The 16759-nt window shown below is 45.2% G+C and overlaps 2 protein-coding genes across 13 annotated transcripts in view; both read left to right on the forward strand.

Moving 5' to 3' along the window:
* LOC120893498 (neurocalcin homolog) overlaps positions 1-16759 on the forward strand; it is a 115118-nt gene that overhangs the window by 63472 nt on the left and 34887 nt on the right. The gene's annotated exons all lie outside the window — the stretch shown is intronic.
* LOC120893497 (neuronal calcium sensor 2) overlaps positions 1-16759 on the forward strand; it is an 86053-nt gene that overhangs the window by 53192 nt on the left and 16102 nt on the right. For all 6 annotated transcript variants that reach the window (XM_040295426.1, XM_040295423.1, XM_040295425.1 and 3 more), the window contains one exon: positions 6689-6832. In XM_040295426.1, coding sequence (XP_040151360.1) covers positions 6689-6832 — 144 coding nt within the window. The remainder of the gene's footprint in view (positions 1-6688; positions 6833-16759) is intronic.

Below are 16759 nucleotides of genomic sequence, written 5' to 3' on the forward strand. Positions count from 1 at the left end.
TAGTGCGGGATACATTTTCAAGGACGATTCGCCGCTTACGCTTACATTAATCTTGTGTGAAATTTCAATTGCATTGTGGGTCGTAAGCGTTCCTGCAGCCCACGCAACAATCCTCGCTGGTGGTCAGCTTTTATAGTGGACGGAAATTAGATTCCATTACGTGGGCACCACAAGAAGTCTTGTGGGAACGGTCGGCCGGATTGGTCGGTGCGACAAGAGGCAAGCTTGTACATGTCCATTCGATGTTCTTGGCTGTTGTTCTCGAGTTTGTTCCGACTTGGGAGATAATGCAAGACACTTCAACTGGTTGGTTAAACCATCAACGAGAGCGATGTGCGTGGTGTTTGCTCTGAGGGTGTACTACTCAAGATGGCAATGTGTGCTAGGAACAATAATGGCCATTGTAAAATAGTTGTGTGAATGTTGCATAATCGAAATGACATACACACACTCGTCTTAGAGCCCCTGACTGTTAGGTGTCAATCAGTGAAGTGTTTTTGACGGTGAAGGTAGTTGCAGTGTCCGGGAAGAAATCATCTTTCGCAACAAACTCCCCACTTTCAACCTCTATTTACCCGGACCCGGCGCAAAGGAACCGCAAATCGTAACAGTGGCTTTCTGGCACGAAAAGTGTCACACAGCAGGAGAGAAAGAGCGAGAGGTAGTTTGTTGGGACACATATTATTAGCTTTATTTAATTTACATCACACATTTTACACCACGGTTCAGCCCCTTGTGTCAGTCATTGAAGTTTGCGGATGTCCATATCCGGAGGAAAGTCATGAAGTGAAAACAATGATGATCATAAACGTCACTGCTCTCTCACTCTGTCTCACTGACGCTGGTGTGAAATCCGGTCTGTCCCAGGCTTGTGCTTCTAGCGATGCCCCGGACTTCATATGCTAAAACTGTGCCGCAGCAAACTTTATCCTACGATGTGCGACCACGTTGAATGCTCTGTAAAATAACAGGGGCCTAGCTTCTCTACACAGAACAGTGCGTCCCAATGCTCAGGTTGTTCTTCCAACGTTTTCCCACAGCAGTATCTGCTGTCCTGTTGAACAGTTCGCACAAAAACGGCACCAAACAACAGAACCCAATGCTGGATGGAAGGCAGGAAATGTGCATAGTTTTATTCCATCACGCTTTGTCAGTGACGGTTCCGGAAATGTATGGTTTTGCTTTAGCTAAAAGAACCAGAGTGAAGTAGGGCATGTAGGAGGAAAGGTGCTGCAGGTGGGAAAGGGGGTGCAATAGAATAAAAGCGAGGAGAAGAAACTTTCCCATACACATTTTCATTACGGTTTTACGGTGGTACGTATTTTGAAATCCAATTTATGTGACAGAAACTACCGAGATCTTGTTTTCGCTTGGGGCGTTTCGGTAGATGTGTATGGGCTGGTGTAAATCCGGGGACACAGGGAGCAACTAGCATAATTTATCCTTGTTTCGGGCGGTTAATAGCTATAGCAGATCCCAAACTAAGATTAGATATTTCGTGCTTCCATTGCTCTAGGAGCGCACTGGCCAGAAGGAAATTTAATGATAGCGGAGTTTAACGTTTCTAGCGAGCAATTTCCTGCTTCCCAACTTCAGGCGAGTGTGAAAAATTCACCTTTAAAATAGATGAAAATCCTCAACAAATCGTAGTTAGAACTGGAAATCGTTTTGTCATTTTCACACTCATGTTGAGCGTCAGATGAATAAAATCAACTTTAAAAGGCTGATATTTAGTGCCGTTAAGATGTGCCTTGCTTTCGCAAAGCTAAAAGCCACCGAAACCCGGAAATGTTTATTTTAATTTATTTTCCGCATCCAATTCTGCGATGATGCACTTTCCAAGACAGCAAAATAATCAAAAAAAGGTCACGAATAAAAAGTTAAAACAGGTATCTGTTTAAGCAACTGCAGTTCAAAAACTACCGCACCTTCCCGGATTTTGCACCCCATGGCGCATCTCTCTTTTCTAAGGTTGTCCTAAAACTTTCTCGTCGTTTCTGCCTTCCGCCGTGTCATTTGACAAGGAAATTTTAATTAACAAATTCAATCACCTCTTCACCTTTTTGTACCGTATTTCTGCGAAGTTGAGTGGCTAATCATGTATTTTTTCCTCTCTCTTCTTCTTGCTGTGTGTACCTGGGTACCAAAATTCCTTCATCAAAATGCAAGACAGCATCGCGAAAAGCAAAAAGTGAAGAGTAGAAAAAATAACTAGTTAGTGGTAGTTGATGACGAAAAAATAATCAATACACGAGCTACTCGTAAGAGAAGTTCAGCCTTGTTTCTTTTTTCTTCTCTTTCATCCGTCACGACACACACACACACACACATACACCGGTATACGATAGTATAACAATGGGCACACGGAATGCTTTTCCCAATCAATAGCTGTGCTTGGCAAGGGAAGCCTTCTTCTGTACGATTGGTTAAAATCTTGATGTAGACGGGAAAGGTCGAATTCGCCATGTTTGCGGAGTCGAATCAGCGTTGATGACGGTGATTCGATTGTCGATTGAATTTTTCTAAAGCAAAAAAGTGACTCCTTAACCATCGTTTTTTCCCCCTGTGATGAGTTGCTTCTTTGAGTGTAATGATTCTTCTTCCCCCGAAGCGAATAAGCGGAGTCTTCTTTTCAAGTACACGATGTGGAGTTTTACGCGTTATTGAGTACTGGCAGGCGGGTTGTTCGGTGGGGCAAACATCTCATTTGTGTGTGATTATTTTACACTCAATTTTGTTTGCTTTGAAAAGAGCTTTAGAAGCAAAGAAAATGAGTAAAAAGCGAAATTATGCTGTGGAATTTCTTTGCAGTGGCTCGTAAAAGAGCGGACGTGTCATGTTTTTCTTTTGTATGTGGTGTGAATAGACTTCTTACTCAACTTGCTCTACAGCTCAAACATCAATTCCAGATTCGAGGAACGACATTTCCAAGCAAACTTGATAGCTTGAAAAAAGCTTTAACTTCATCGAATGTACACACGTATAACCTTTTCACATGTAGTTGAAAAAAAAAATGGAAGAAATGTCGAACACAAAACCAAGCAAAGATTGGGTGGGTTGAAACACTGAATGTCGGATATAGTCGTGCTTGATGAATAACATAAAATTAGAATAAAATCGATTCGCTCGAAGTGTGCGAGTGTGTGCGTGTCAAGAGTGAAACTGTCGGTTCTCTTTGTCGGCGTGCTGTGTTCGTTTACTCTGACCGTATTCGTACGTCATTAGTGTTTTTCGTGGGGGTTTTTCAAAAAATCTACACATCTCGCCAATGACGCGGACAAGTGTTTGTTTGCTGTTGGTAGTTTGTTGCCCCAGCCGTTGCTGCCGGGGTATGACGCTGAAAGCTCGCTAGTGACGTGTAAGTCAATACGTTTCCATCCCAAAATGTGGGGGGCACGTCTTTCAAGCGCACCTGTAGAGCGCGGCGAGAGATGGGCAAAGCGTGTGAGCGTGTGATGATGAGAGCACCAAAATACAGACATTTTTGTGAGGTGTATTTTACAGCACGGGAAGAATGCCGCTACAAAGGGCGTAATTGACCTCTTGTATGTTTTGAATTGATTCACTTTATGAACATTTTTTTGAACATTTTTTCATCAGTTTTTTTTTGACTGTCAAAAGCAGCAGGTGGTATTTCATCAATCAATCACGTTGTTGCTTCTGGTGCTTTGAAATAAGCGTGCGTGTATGCGGGATGAAAAATGTTAAGCAGCACAAACACAACAAAAAAACCGGAAGGATTGTTCGGTCTGCTTCCTTCCCAGCACGCGGTTGATGATCTCGGTGTGGGTAAAGTGAAACGAGCAAACCAGGCTTTGTGTGCGTGTGCGGTGTATGCATATCGTTGGCTTGGTTTCCCTTTTTTCGCCTTCTTGATAGCATAAAGTTGGCCTGATTGACGCAGCCCCAAAATCGTTGCGGTAAATGATGAGGGTTTGATTGCAATTTTGAGCTAACCGCAGGATCACAGGGGAAGCAAGAAACGGACGTGTAATTTATGCGTAAATAATTAATGCTTTAGCTTCAACGACTTGTGTGTTTTGTCTGTTTGGCTCCGGATCGTAGCACAACTCTAAATTAATATCTTATCGGTGTATTGAATCAAAGTCGCTAGGAAATTCTGTTCGTTTTGCGAATGAATTTTTCATCCATTTCCCACGCCGTTAACAGGAAACAGGACAAGCAAAAGTTTTGCACACGCTCAAACTAAACGTTTGCATTTGATTGATGGTCCTGTCATGAGCAACGTACACGTGTTGGTGCCGTGTACCGTGTAGGTGATTCATGATTTTTTCGCCCGCTGATAGGTGTATGACTGTCGGGACGGGCTTGCTTGCACACCACCCTCGCCTGCCTCGTTAACTCCTGTGCTGTGTATCGCAAGTTTAAGCGGCCATTTTGTTCCCATCTTGCTGCGAAGGATACGCTTCGATTGGCAACAGGGTCGACAGAAAAAAGGGAAAACGGAAGGAAAGCTTATTGTTCGTTGATTGTGTATTCGTTTACAATTGCTACCAAAGGTCAACAAGCGAATTACGCTGTGTGTATGAAAAAGTCATAGGAACAGTGTGTGTATGTATGTGTGTGTGTGTGGGCGCACGAAGCTAACGAAGAGAGTGGTAAGACATGTAGCCGGGCGTAATGGTTCGGTTTTATTGAGCACTTGAATAAATGTTAACACGATTGCTACATTTGCAATTCATTACGCAGTGCTGCATTTATTGTGTGGGGCATTGCATAAACGGTGGTCTTTATGTATTGCTCAATATTTTAGTGGCATGAAATAGATAGAGAAGCTTTATGCGCGGTGAAGCGCGCGTAGGTTGCTTTCCTTGAAAGCCCTGATGAGGATAGAGGGTAGATAATATTGTCATGCAGATTGCCTAGCTTAAGGCTGGCTGTCATGCGGGTTGCATACTTTGAGGCAAGTTTCTGTCCTTAATTCTATTTTCTAAAATTTCGATATCCCAAAGAAATTTGCACAAACTTTGGTATGAACATGAGAATAAGATAACAGAAATCGTTATCGATATGCCAAACACTGACTTACTTAATTACTTTAACTGCTGGCTGGCTGTGTGTTATTTGGCGACAAAACCGGCTGAAAAATAAACATCACTGGGGGAAGCACATTAAAAGTTTCGGCTACATGGCAATAAATGGCATTACTCGTCAAAAACTTGGCCACAAGTAACCTTCTGTCGCGCCGGCTCGTCTGCCGTGACGCGAAGGCGCTCCATAATTACTTGCGAGGTTTATTTCGCTGAGGCTAAATTTACATTCTTCCTCTCTCCTTCCCCGGAGCCAGATCCAAGCTCCTGGTAGTACCGTACCATCCGACGTGCGCATTGATTTATTATGACATTAAGGTTGAAGATAATTGCCGTAGCGCAACGGTAGCTGCTTTGGGAAGCCTTCTTCTGCGACGGACTAGTTTGCGCCCGGCCCTCTCCGGCCCGGCAAAATATTACATCACATTGCATAACGCTCCAGCGCGTCGGGCTGCGTCCCCTGGTCCCTCGCATTAAGCCTTGTTTTGGCTCCAAATTGCCTCCAAGGCTTTTCCGGTACAACCCGCAGCAGCAGCAGCAGCAGTATGGCGCGGATGAAAGTGGAAAACTATAAAGTTTTTCCCCCTAGCACACAACGTGTTTATCAACCGCTGGCGTACAAAGCGAAATCGTTGTGTCTGTGTCTGTGGCCACGGGCGCAACACACAACACAAACCCACATGGTTTGGTGCCCTTTCGCTGCTCTTCTCTGAGCTTTTCCTCTCTCCGGTCTTCGCTGTAAACATGCGGCTGGAGAGGATTCGAAACCGAGATAAAGGGAAAACTTTAAAAGGCACAAGCAGCAGCAGCAGCAGCAACCTAAAACCCCTTGAAACGTGCACGGGCGGTAGAGGCTTGTTTATTGTTTTCTCCTTCGAAGAAAATTTAAGCACGATGGGCACGACAAGCCGGCTCTGACAACAATTTTATAAAATTTGCTCTCCCCACCACCACCACGGTTACGCACCTCCGAAACATTACGTCCTGCATCTGGGAGTGGTTGTGAAAATGTTATTTTAACTGTTAAAGTTTCCAACTCTGCCATCCCATGGCCCTGGCATCGTTCGGTGGAGGTATAATTTCCTTTCTCTGCTTATTTGCGGTGTTCACCGTTTAGTGACATTCTTCTCGTGGTTTGTTGCGCTTTTCCTCCGGAGTGAAAGTTTTCCCCCCCGGCAAAGCTGTATGAAAATGAGTGCACACGTTTCCTTCTTACAGCCCACGAAAACCACGTTCTTCTGGTTGCCGCCCTGGGTTTGGGGTTGGCAAGTTTTCCGCTGTCTTCGTTCGTTTTCCGCCGTGCAATAACATCGCATTTAAACGCAACATTTACATACTTTCCCGAGATGAAAAGCAAGCGTGAAAATCTGTTCCGCGCAAACTGGAGGTCATAAAACTGGTTTTGGTTGTTTTTCGCGGAAATTGACTCAGTTTTTTGTTGTTGCGTGTGCTTTGCTTTGCTGCTCGAGTAGAAGTTTTCCTTCCACTCAAAAAGGCCGCCGCTATCCTCCGTGCTCTCGGGATTGGAAAAAGTTTGACCAACAGTTGCAAAACAATAATGACTGTCTTATTATGCAACGGCTGATGTGAATGGCAGGTTTTTTTTAACTTTCTTTATCGTTTCCTTCTCTTTACAGCAAGATTGTCCAAACGGCAAGCTAACGCCGGCGAAGTTTGTAGATATGTACAAAATGTTCTTCCCGTCAGGCAATGCAGAAGAGTTTTGCGATCACGTCTTTCGAACGTTCGATATGGATAAGAACGGTTATATCGATTTTAAGGTAAGTTAGTTTATAGTTTATTGCAGGCTTATTTCATTGGGTACATTAATTTAAAGCATGTGTCAATTAGTTCACAAAATTAATTAGCAATGCTAACAACCAACTTTATGGCTCCAATTGAACAGTTTAATGTGTTGCTCACTGTTTACGTCCTTCTGTAACGTTCCATAAATAAGGAAGATAATAGACCTGGGAGAGGAGAAAGCTCACCACCAGCTGGTCTTGAATGTCAAATTTTCGAACCATGAGAACAACAGCGACAAAACTGGTGCATCACGGGCAATACGAAAGCATATGATCCGGAAAGTTTAACGACTGTTTCCACCCAATGTGGTGTGCAGTCCCGTTTGCTTTTCAAAGTGCAATAAAAATGGTTACATAGTACCAGAGTACGGAGCGCTCTGGAGCAACGTTTTCGAGCAGAGCGTCTTTAAGGACCATTTTCGCTTTGGCGCAACCCGCTCTCGCCGTTCCTCTGTGTTGCCCGTTTTGATGGACAAAGTTCTTTTTTTGTATGTGTGTGCCGCAGACTATAAAACGGCAGATCCTTTCGCGCTGCATGTGTGTGTGCTAGGATAATAAAACTAGACACCAATCCGCCAGCGCTTACCGTTTGAAAAGTGGCGCCAGGTGATCGGCATCGGTTGCCATTTCGTCTTCGATCTTGTTACCGGCACTTTGGTGCGGGTCGAATGAATATCCCATAACGGGCCATCTGCTGCTGCTGCTGCTGCTGCTTCCCGCCATGCACGCCATCTCGCCATCTTCGACCCAAAACACCATTTTCTCACCGTACGCGCGGGCCAACTGCTGGGTATGATCTCATTCGTGCGCTGTAAATGTTTAAAGCGTAAAAAAGCGACATAAAAGCGAGCGATGAAACTGTACGAACGGGCGTTATATGGACGGTATGAAATGTTTCACTTCCGTGTGACGACTTTCAATAGCAGCAGCAGCAGCAGCGGCAGAAGCATCAGCGCGAACATCATTAAACCCAGCCGTATCCACTGGCCAAAATAACCGGATATGGGTCGAAAAATTGTAAATTCCATTTCGCTTCGTTTTTTCACGTATAATGATTTTTAATTGCCCCTGTTTCTGACGTAGCCACAGTCGGCCCTTTTGTCCGCGGGAGCAATTTTAGGTTCGTTTCATGCTTTTCCTTGGACTTCCGCCTGACCGGTGTTGTTTGGACGTTTATGGTTTGTTGCGGACTGCTGTATACGGGTGTATGCACAAATCAAAGGAAGTGAGCATGGCTAATAAAATTTTATCTTCTTTTTTTGTGGGGGGAGGAGTGCACTGTTCCATGTTCGGTGTCTGACTGAACATGGGTAGAATTGGGGATTTTGAGTATGTGCAGTGAATTTTACATGAATATTTATTATATTTTAGAGCTGTGCAGAGATAAAATGGACTGAATAAAGGAGTTTTTTTGTGGGTAGATTATATCTACCTTTATCAGGATTAGTTCTTCTAAAATATATTAAAAAAAGATTATTTTTGTGCTAAATAATGTCTATATTTTAGTATAACAACTCTTTTCTAGCGTCATCTCAAACGCCTTATATAAACTCAAATTCGAACAGGGAACACGCTAGACGCTTAGTACGGTTGATTAATGACATCCATCAAAAAGTCAGCTCGAATAAAGTCCGTAAAACAGCGATAAGCGTCGCAACTACACTGGGCGAGATATTTTTGCTCGCGTCCGAAATACGTCAGCACGTTGCTACCCGCAGTCTACTGTCAACACAACACAGGCGTGAAAAATGCACAATATAACCTACACGACCACCGCACACCGTGAACATTGAGCACCACACAAAAGCTTGATAACTGGATTTTACTCCTAATAATATCACGCCCAGTCACGAGATGACCAGGGCAACCAGGCTGCGTACGGCTGTGGGCGGTGTTCGTTTGAGTTGAAAAATTCCAAAATTCCCTTCCGCGAGGGAAGTCACAGTTACGCTTCACCGTTTGTCATTATTCATAATCGGTTTAGAGATTGTTTCCATTTTTCGTGCAGCCGAGAAGGTTGCAAGAGTGTGTTTGTGTGTGTGTTCGGTTACACGGAACAGGACACTCGGTTGGTCCTTGAAACCTTTTGTTAAATATCAGCCTGCATATCTAGAGGGGATGGAAAAGTGGGTCAAACCTGTCAAGGTGTAAAATGCAATAAAAGTTTATGCGACATTTTGTTCGTTAGCAAACTCACCAAACCCAGCGCGCTCTGTCCGAGCTTTTGAGGAAACGTGTGCTGCTCATGAAAGGATTTCCTTTTTTCTTTTGGAGCCAAAAGGTAGCGCTTTGGCCAGCTGCATGGTTTGCTTAACGTGAACACAGTGTCGCCGGGATTTATTTTACCTCTGCTGCCATCTCTACCGCTTTCTGGCGAAAACTCACCGATGGAAACGAGTTAAAATATGTCACGAAAAGAGCGGGGCGAGTAAAGTTTGTTCGCAAAATGTTTAAATTTCCATTTTCGCACTTCTCGCAGAAGCTGTTCACCTTTATGGGCAACTCTGTCAGCCACACGTGCGACTGATACTTTGACAGGGTTTCGTTAGTGCGAAAGGCTGCATTTAAAAAAAAAACCCCAATGCATGTGAAACGTTGACGAACACGCGAAACTCAATGAAAATGTACGATGAGAATGCACCAAATTGGAAAAAGCGTGTCGGGATAGCAACTCACTTACACATTCATTGGGCTGTGTGCTGTCAACCACACCGGGAAAGAGTGACGATTTTCACGCCAAACTTAAAACATGACACTTTTATGTGAGCAGTGGAATTCTGTTCCGCTCCTGAGCAGCGACAATAAAAAAAAAGCTAGCTGGAAAATGGAACCGAAAAGTGTCGTTACCGGTAGTGTGAACGATGGTGAGCGATTGGATGCTGTCCTCGGGTTCATGTTTTTTCGTTAGCAGTCATTAATTTGTCACACTGTGGTCGTTGGATGAACATTTATGTCACGAGTTTTCAGTCGGTGGAGATTTTGGCATTTATTCGGCTAGCTTTATGTGTGTGGTTTTGTCACGTATTTTGACACAAACAAAGCTGGAACTGCACGAGAAAATCTGTTGAAAGTGTTAACAATGTCATTCAACGTTTGCGTGTAGGAGTTACCTACATCCAGGCAACTTTATATGATTTAAAGAACTTATAAAACCACTTAACAGATAAATCCTTCCTTCCTGGAGGTGACAAATACCTGAGTGGTTTTGATTTCACGTAATTTAAGCCACTTGAGCAAAGATTTCAAGGGGAGAAAGTCTCAAGCCTGGTACTAAGAATTCCATAATCTCTCTACATTATTCCTTTGGCGGGAAAGTTCCTTTAACGCGAATTCACAGTTTCAAGATGTCCTTCTCTGGAAAAGGTCCACAGACTTGGAGTCCGGCTGGGCTGGAATTTGCTCCTAGCCGTTTGGAGAATTTCCTGCAGCATTCTTTCCCTTCTTTTCCCGAATCTCTGGCCACCGGCAGTGATTATGGGGCAAAGGATAAAGTTTCTCACCGCAACACATTCTTACCCAATGACAAACACTTCCAAATACACGCACACATACACACAGACAAACGACCAGTTATGGGAAACCTCAGCAGCAAAAGGGACAGATTTGGGCCCTGGATGTAAGCAGAACAGGCGCAAGCAGAAAGTCAAATGAAAGAGAAACAAACCACCAAGTGTCGTTGTTGTGGTGGTGTTGGTGAAAGCGAAAGTGGCTTTTCACTCTCGAAAAGCGCGAAATTCGGGACGGGTCTCCAATCCGTCCACTTATTATTTCCCCATTCCACGGGAAAGAGAGAGAGAGTTCCTCGAACCGCGAACCTGGGAATCAACCGAGCTCGGCTAATCTCTTGCCAAGCCACTCTCAAGGCTAAGTTTAATTAATTTTGTGGTCGCCTGCAACATAACAATCATAATTCATTCCCATTTTCCATCGTCGAACGCGCGCTGCTGAGTTGTTTGGAAAAGGAGCACTTTCTCCGTATTTAGTTCGTTACAGGGTCCACACACACACACCCACCAGCGCTGCCTGGAAAAGGGCTTTGTGCAGAAAGGAACTGATTGCGAGCTGGGAAAGTATTTTTGTTGATTTGACATTTCGCTTCCCGACATAGATGAGAAGCGTTCTGGTGTGTTCTGGGGTTTTTTTTCGCTTTCTTTCGCTTCACAATGGCGACCTTCCAGCGTGCAACCGACGTGCCCGAAGCACCGGCGCTCGATGGTAGACGGGAGATATGTTTAAAATGGATTTGGGTCGATGTCAAAGGATTGATGAAACAAGCTGCGCGATGGGATGGATATTGGTTGCTGGAAATGTGTCCTACGCAACCCAACGGCCAAGAAAGCAGGGCCAGCAAGCCTGTAAGATGAATGTATATAAACTCTGCTACCTCTCTGCACGTCACCCGAGCGAGACAACAATCAATCTTGTTTGAGAGGGTCGCCTGGTCACTGCTTTCTCTGGGCGGTGGAGCATTGCGAGAAGACGAAAAAATATATATAAAACCGTCTGACATTAGACTACGACCCTTTTTTCGGTGATGTCGATCTCAACGACCGTGTCAACGCTGAAAATTGGCTTTCAGTGGGAGGGAAAACTTCGCTACATATCGCCCTTTCCTTTGCTCGCCTGTCCTTTCGCGCTCTCTCTCTCTCTATCTCCCTCTCTCCGTGCGTCAGGTAATGACACATAGGATGGTTTTATTGCATTTTCACTTGTTTTTCCTCATCGTGTAATGTGTTTTTCTCTTTATATTTCCTCTGGATTGCCTTTTTTTTTGGGGTGAAGGATTAGGATTGGGTGGAGCGAGAGGAAGGTTTGAAAATGTCACAGCACTGCGGGAAACTGGCAAATTTATTCACTAAACGCCAGCGGGACCATCTTTATGCAATAAAGGATGAATAATTGATGCTTTTTGTTGATAATGTTTCAATTAGCGTTGTTCATCGCAGAATTTTCACGCTCTGTTCGGGGAGCTGATCTCGTGGGAAGTGATTTAACATGATAAATGATGTGCGAATTTGAACCCAGGGGTGTTCTCGATCGAGTCTGGTTGTGCAAACAATTGTTAGAAGATTTGTTTTTCCTTTCTCGCTAGAAACAAATGAAGGAATAAAACAGCTTGTGATTTCTCAAAATCATCCAATTAGTAAGAATTTGTCTTCTATAAATCCCGTCTGACGTACGAAAGCTTTCACCGCATTATTAGAACGCCAAAAGTACGTTAAATCCACGAACGACGGCAACGCGGGCTCAAGTGTGTCCTCAATTCGCGCAACGGGACAATTTCCCCCCGCCACATCCGAAAAACGTCTTAACCTACACCCGTGGCAAAACCCATCATCATCCGTGAGCTTTTTTTTGTTTTGGGACTTGCTTTGCAACCGTGCTTTGCTGCGGTTTGTTACACACTTCCATTCCCGACCTCACGCCCTAACTCTCTCTAGCCCAACTGGGCCCGTTCGGGCTTTGTGCACGCGGCATGATAATGTGGCTTTTAGAGACACATCGATCAAAAAGCCATAATTTTAAAGATAACACAGGCATTCACCACCGTTCCGTAGGCGTGATGTTGTTGCCTTGGTGTCGTTGCTGCTAAACGTTTCACCGTGCGCTGCCCTGCCCGATGCTGTGACAACCGCCGGCGTGCCTAGCTTTGCGAGCGAACCGTTGCTGTAAGCACATCAAAGAGAATTTTATGATCCGTGCGTAGACGATTCGTTTTTCTCGTTGCGTTGTTGTCTTGCGTCGTCTTGCTGTTTTCCCTCACAGCCAACAGACAACGGCGTTATAGTAGGGGGGTCTGTTTGCGACGAACCTCAGCGATGAAATACGACAATCCGTTTTCTTCGTCTCCCTGCTTTCCGTTGCTGCTCTCTCTCTCTCTCTCTCTTGTGCACTTTAAAACAAAACCCATCCCGCCCGAAAAGCATCGTCATTTATTTTCGCCAAAGGATGGGCTTTTAATTTATTCAATTCGGCGTAAGATATGACGGGCTCGATGGGCCGTTGACGATAACTCGAACGAACAATGCGCTGCTTAAAAATGAAAAGCACGTGTCGCGTTACGAGCCATACCGTCTCCTCCTGCTCTGGGCCCGGTGGATATTAAATGTTTTAAATTTTGTGGGTGAATGAAACTGGCCGCTGAAGAAGCGAAACATAGGCTAGGGCTAGATGATAGGGGAAGCTGAGAGCAGCAGAGAAATATTGAAAATTCTTTGCTTAACGTTTTGAGTGAGGCTTTACCGCGCGTAGACCCTTTTCTTGGTGGCTAAGCGACGTGTTTGTTGCCTGAGCCTGGGTTTAGCAACATGTACCAGAAGCTGGGCAGGCTTTCCTTATTGCTGTGTTGCGTGTCTTGCACGTTTTTCGCCCCTTAGCAATGGTCTCCTCTTAACGCCCAAAATGTATCTCAATTCGTAAAGATGTCTTCTTTCACGTTGCCTTACGAGGCCACGGGTAGGTGAAACAAATGATTCATGGTTTAATGGATGAGTGGTCCAAGCACTTTGTCTCGCGTGCTTCGTGTTCACGGGATTGTACTCCGTTCCGAGAGGCGCACTTTGGCGAGGTTCATATTTCTTGGCCCAAGTTTACACAAATTAAAATGACAAATGGCAGTACCGGTACCGGTGCGCCATAGACAATAAATGTAGCGGTTGGTTACAACGGACTTCGAATAAAATGTCGAATCGATTATCCTGCCTGTGTTGTGCCGTGCGAAGCAGTTTAGTGTCGGTTGATGTTGAATATTTATTTCTTTGCAAAAACTTGGACAGAAGGTTATGTGTGTTGTAATTGTTTCACAACGATCGCCATTAAGTAATATACTAATTCATGATCATACTGTCCTTTCCGATACTTTTGGTTCTGATTTTGGAACGATTGCTTTTGACAATAGCTGTGAGTGTGTGTGTGTGTTTGTTTCACTTCATTCTCATTCCCCAACTCATCGGGAAACTTTGGCCAACCGCACGGGGTAAAGTTTAACAAGTTGTCGCTAGTTTGTTAATAGTTTGGCCCATAATCCCGTGTGCGGCATCTCGCTTCTTGGAAATGGTACTCAATGGAAACGCAAAATGCCGTCGCTACGACAACATTCATCACCAGAGAGAGTGAGAGCGAGAGAGCGAAAACACTTATCGAACACTTTGCGCCGCGAACAAGGTAGCAAAGCAGGGGAAGATTTGTTTTGTTCTTGTTGCGGAATTGAAACAGAACTTTTGGTCCCCGTCGTCCTGCGTGGCCCCTCCAGATATCTGCTGCGCATGTAATATTCGTTTTTCTTACAATCGCCTCGCACGATGGGAGCGGAAAACTTTTTGTCACACTATAGTAAGAGTATAGCGCCAGTGCGTCTTAAAGCTGTGGCTAAGTTGAAGATCGCATGCAATATCCGGTAGCAGAGCCGGGAGCGGGAGGAGTGTATCCCACACCCAACCCAATCTCCATCCACCCCCGGGGTTCGTTCTGGTCGGGGATCTTAGATTAGGAAAGTTTTATTACTTTTCGATAAGCTTCAATGGCTGCAATGGTGCGTAGTGTGCGGCGAGTGTCCTAGATTCGGGGAACCGGTTGTGCGCTGCCAAAGGAACTAATATCCTTGGAAAGCGGAAAAAGCGATCCGGAAGAAAGGCAGCAGCGACTTTTCGAGGGCGTAGACACATTTCCCCACGGGTCGCAAAAAGGCGCTCCGTTAGTTTCAGGGACGTCGTCGTTGATTGTGATGGCGCATCAACTCGCCCCCCTGCAGTCTGCTGTAATCACCTAAGGCAGCGGGCACGACCATGGTGGATATTACTGTTTTACAGCTTGGGAACTGAGGTGTGTGTGTTAGTGTGGTTCATAAATATAGATCACGTAACCGATTACACCGTATCGAGCAATGCTCGTAGTTGAGAGTCACGATTCGTTGTGAGCTCCAAACCCAAATTGCTCTAGTTGAGAAATCAATAAGTTCTTCAGAAGAGTCGCTACATTTGTCGGAAAGATACATACTGTTAATCCTACAAGTATGCTAACCAGCTATGTTCCAAGAATACTGTAAAACATAATAACGCTGGTATGCGCACTTCATCTTCTCAACATCTGTTACGATGAAGTTCATTTTATGTTGCGTGTTGAAGGTGCTGACATTCAGACTCAATATTCCGCCTTGTCGATAATCCTGAAGGCAGCACTCGTCTTGCTACTCGTCCCCATACAGGTTGCTTTATTAGGTGATGGATCGTATAAAACTTCAACCAATATCTGCGAAAACTTTTCAACCATCTTTTAAAAGGGTACGCAAATGAAGATGTATCTATCGGAGCCTCCTCGTACCTCGTATGTATGCGTGCGCGTGATACTCGGAATCTCGGGGTAGGGATTTTGCTTAAGGATGCTCAGATAAGTACACCTTATCGTGACATTCCAGTCCCGGGCAAACCAATTCCAGCGAGCAATGAAATCTCGGAAATCGGGACAGAAGAAAAACAACAACAGAGCGTCCCCTCCACCCCATGGGATCCTGGGCTTGGGCACGGAGCACGCCCCAAGCGCCCCAAGGGAGAAGGAGAAATTTTGGAGCTTTTTAGTGGGGTTTTGTGGGACCCGCGTGCGAAAATGAAATCACAACTTGGCGTGTGTGTGTGTATATGTGGGGATTTTCATCGCCGGCGGGCAGGTCGGCGGTCCCTGACGAGTGTGTTTTTGTGTGCGTTTCGCATTACGATGAAATAACGCTCGCCCTGGACTCGCTGGCTGAGCTGGCGCACGGTGACGATCCGTACCCGCACGAGCCCTGGGTGGATGGAAAAGGGAGGACGAAGAAGGCCACCTTAGAATTGCCGTTTTTAGGGCTTGAAGTGTGTTTACCGCTCGTAGCACGCAGCCTAATGGTATGCGTGAATGAAGTGTTTAAATTTGGATGGAAGTAGAGGAATGGGGCCTCCAATCGATATGATACGGTGTTGGATACAGTTTCAATGCCTTTCTTTGTCTGGATCTGGGTGGATGGTTTAAGGCAAATGGTGTGAATGTGTGCTACGAAAAAAAGTGAGGCCCTACAGCATATTTTCTAAGAATTTTCCAGTGGAAGAAAGTTGGCCTCGCTTCGCTTGAACTCATGCAGAAATGTTTGGAAATCGAATGGTATTCTGAAGAAATATTTTGTTAAAACAAGTGTTAACCGAGCGTGCCTTCAAACACACACACACACACATACAGACACAGAGACGCACCGTGGCTTTTGTTTGTCGACAAAAGATGAAACTTTGTAAGGTGAGATGTGTGTGTGTGTGTGTGTGTGTGTGGGATGTCTACGTGCAGCTGTTCTATTGTGTTCCACCAGATAGACACAGAGCCTGTGGACAAATAATAACAAGCGCGAGTGTAGAACAAAAAAAAACTAAAAAACAAGCGAAACCACTTTTCTTGGTTTTTGCCCTGGCTGCTCTGGCTGTAAATGATGGAAACCGCGGCCCCAGACCTGAGCGTCCAGGATATCGAGAGAAAGAGAAAAGAAACCAAAGAAAACAAACGCTCTCGTAGAGATACAGATTTTCTTCGAGTCAGTTCTCGGCACAAGGGAGTGGGAGGGAAAAGGAGCATTGGGGGTTAGGAAGCATTTTTACACTCCTTTACAAATGGGCCCATTTTTCCAAGAGTTTTATTCCGTGCGAGGTCGTACGTCTCCAGAAGTGGATGGATGAAGCTAAAAGGCGCCCCATGTCGTGGTGCTTGGGCGGGCGTGTGTATGCAAAGAGCGTTTGTGTGTTGCCGGGGTTTCCAAGGCATCGCTCTTCTCCTGCCCGGCTCCACTAGACAGCCCAAGCCCTCAAGCCGCCTGTACGTTACCGTAGCCCTCGCCCGCCGAAAACCAGCCCCCGGGGCACACGGGCTTGTTTCTGGACGCTTTCACCCGTG

This window comes from Anopheles arabiensis, chromosome 2 (assembly GCF_016920715.1).
Source record: "Anopheles arabiensis isolate DONGOLA chromosome 2, AaraD3, whole genome shotgun sequence".
NCBI lineage: Eukaryota > Metazoa > Arthropoda > Insecta > Diptera > Culicidae > Anopheles > Anopheles arabiensis.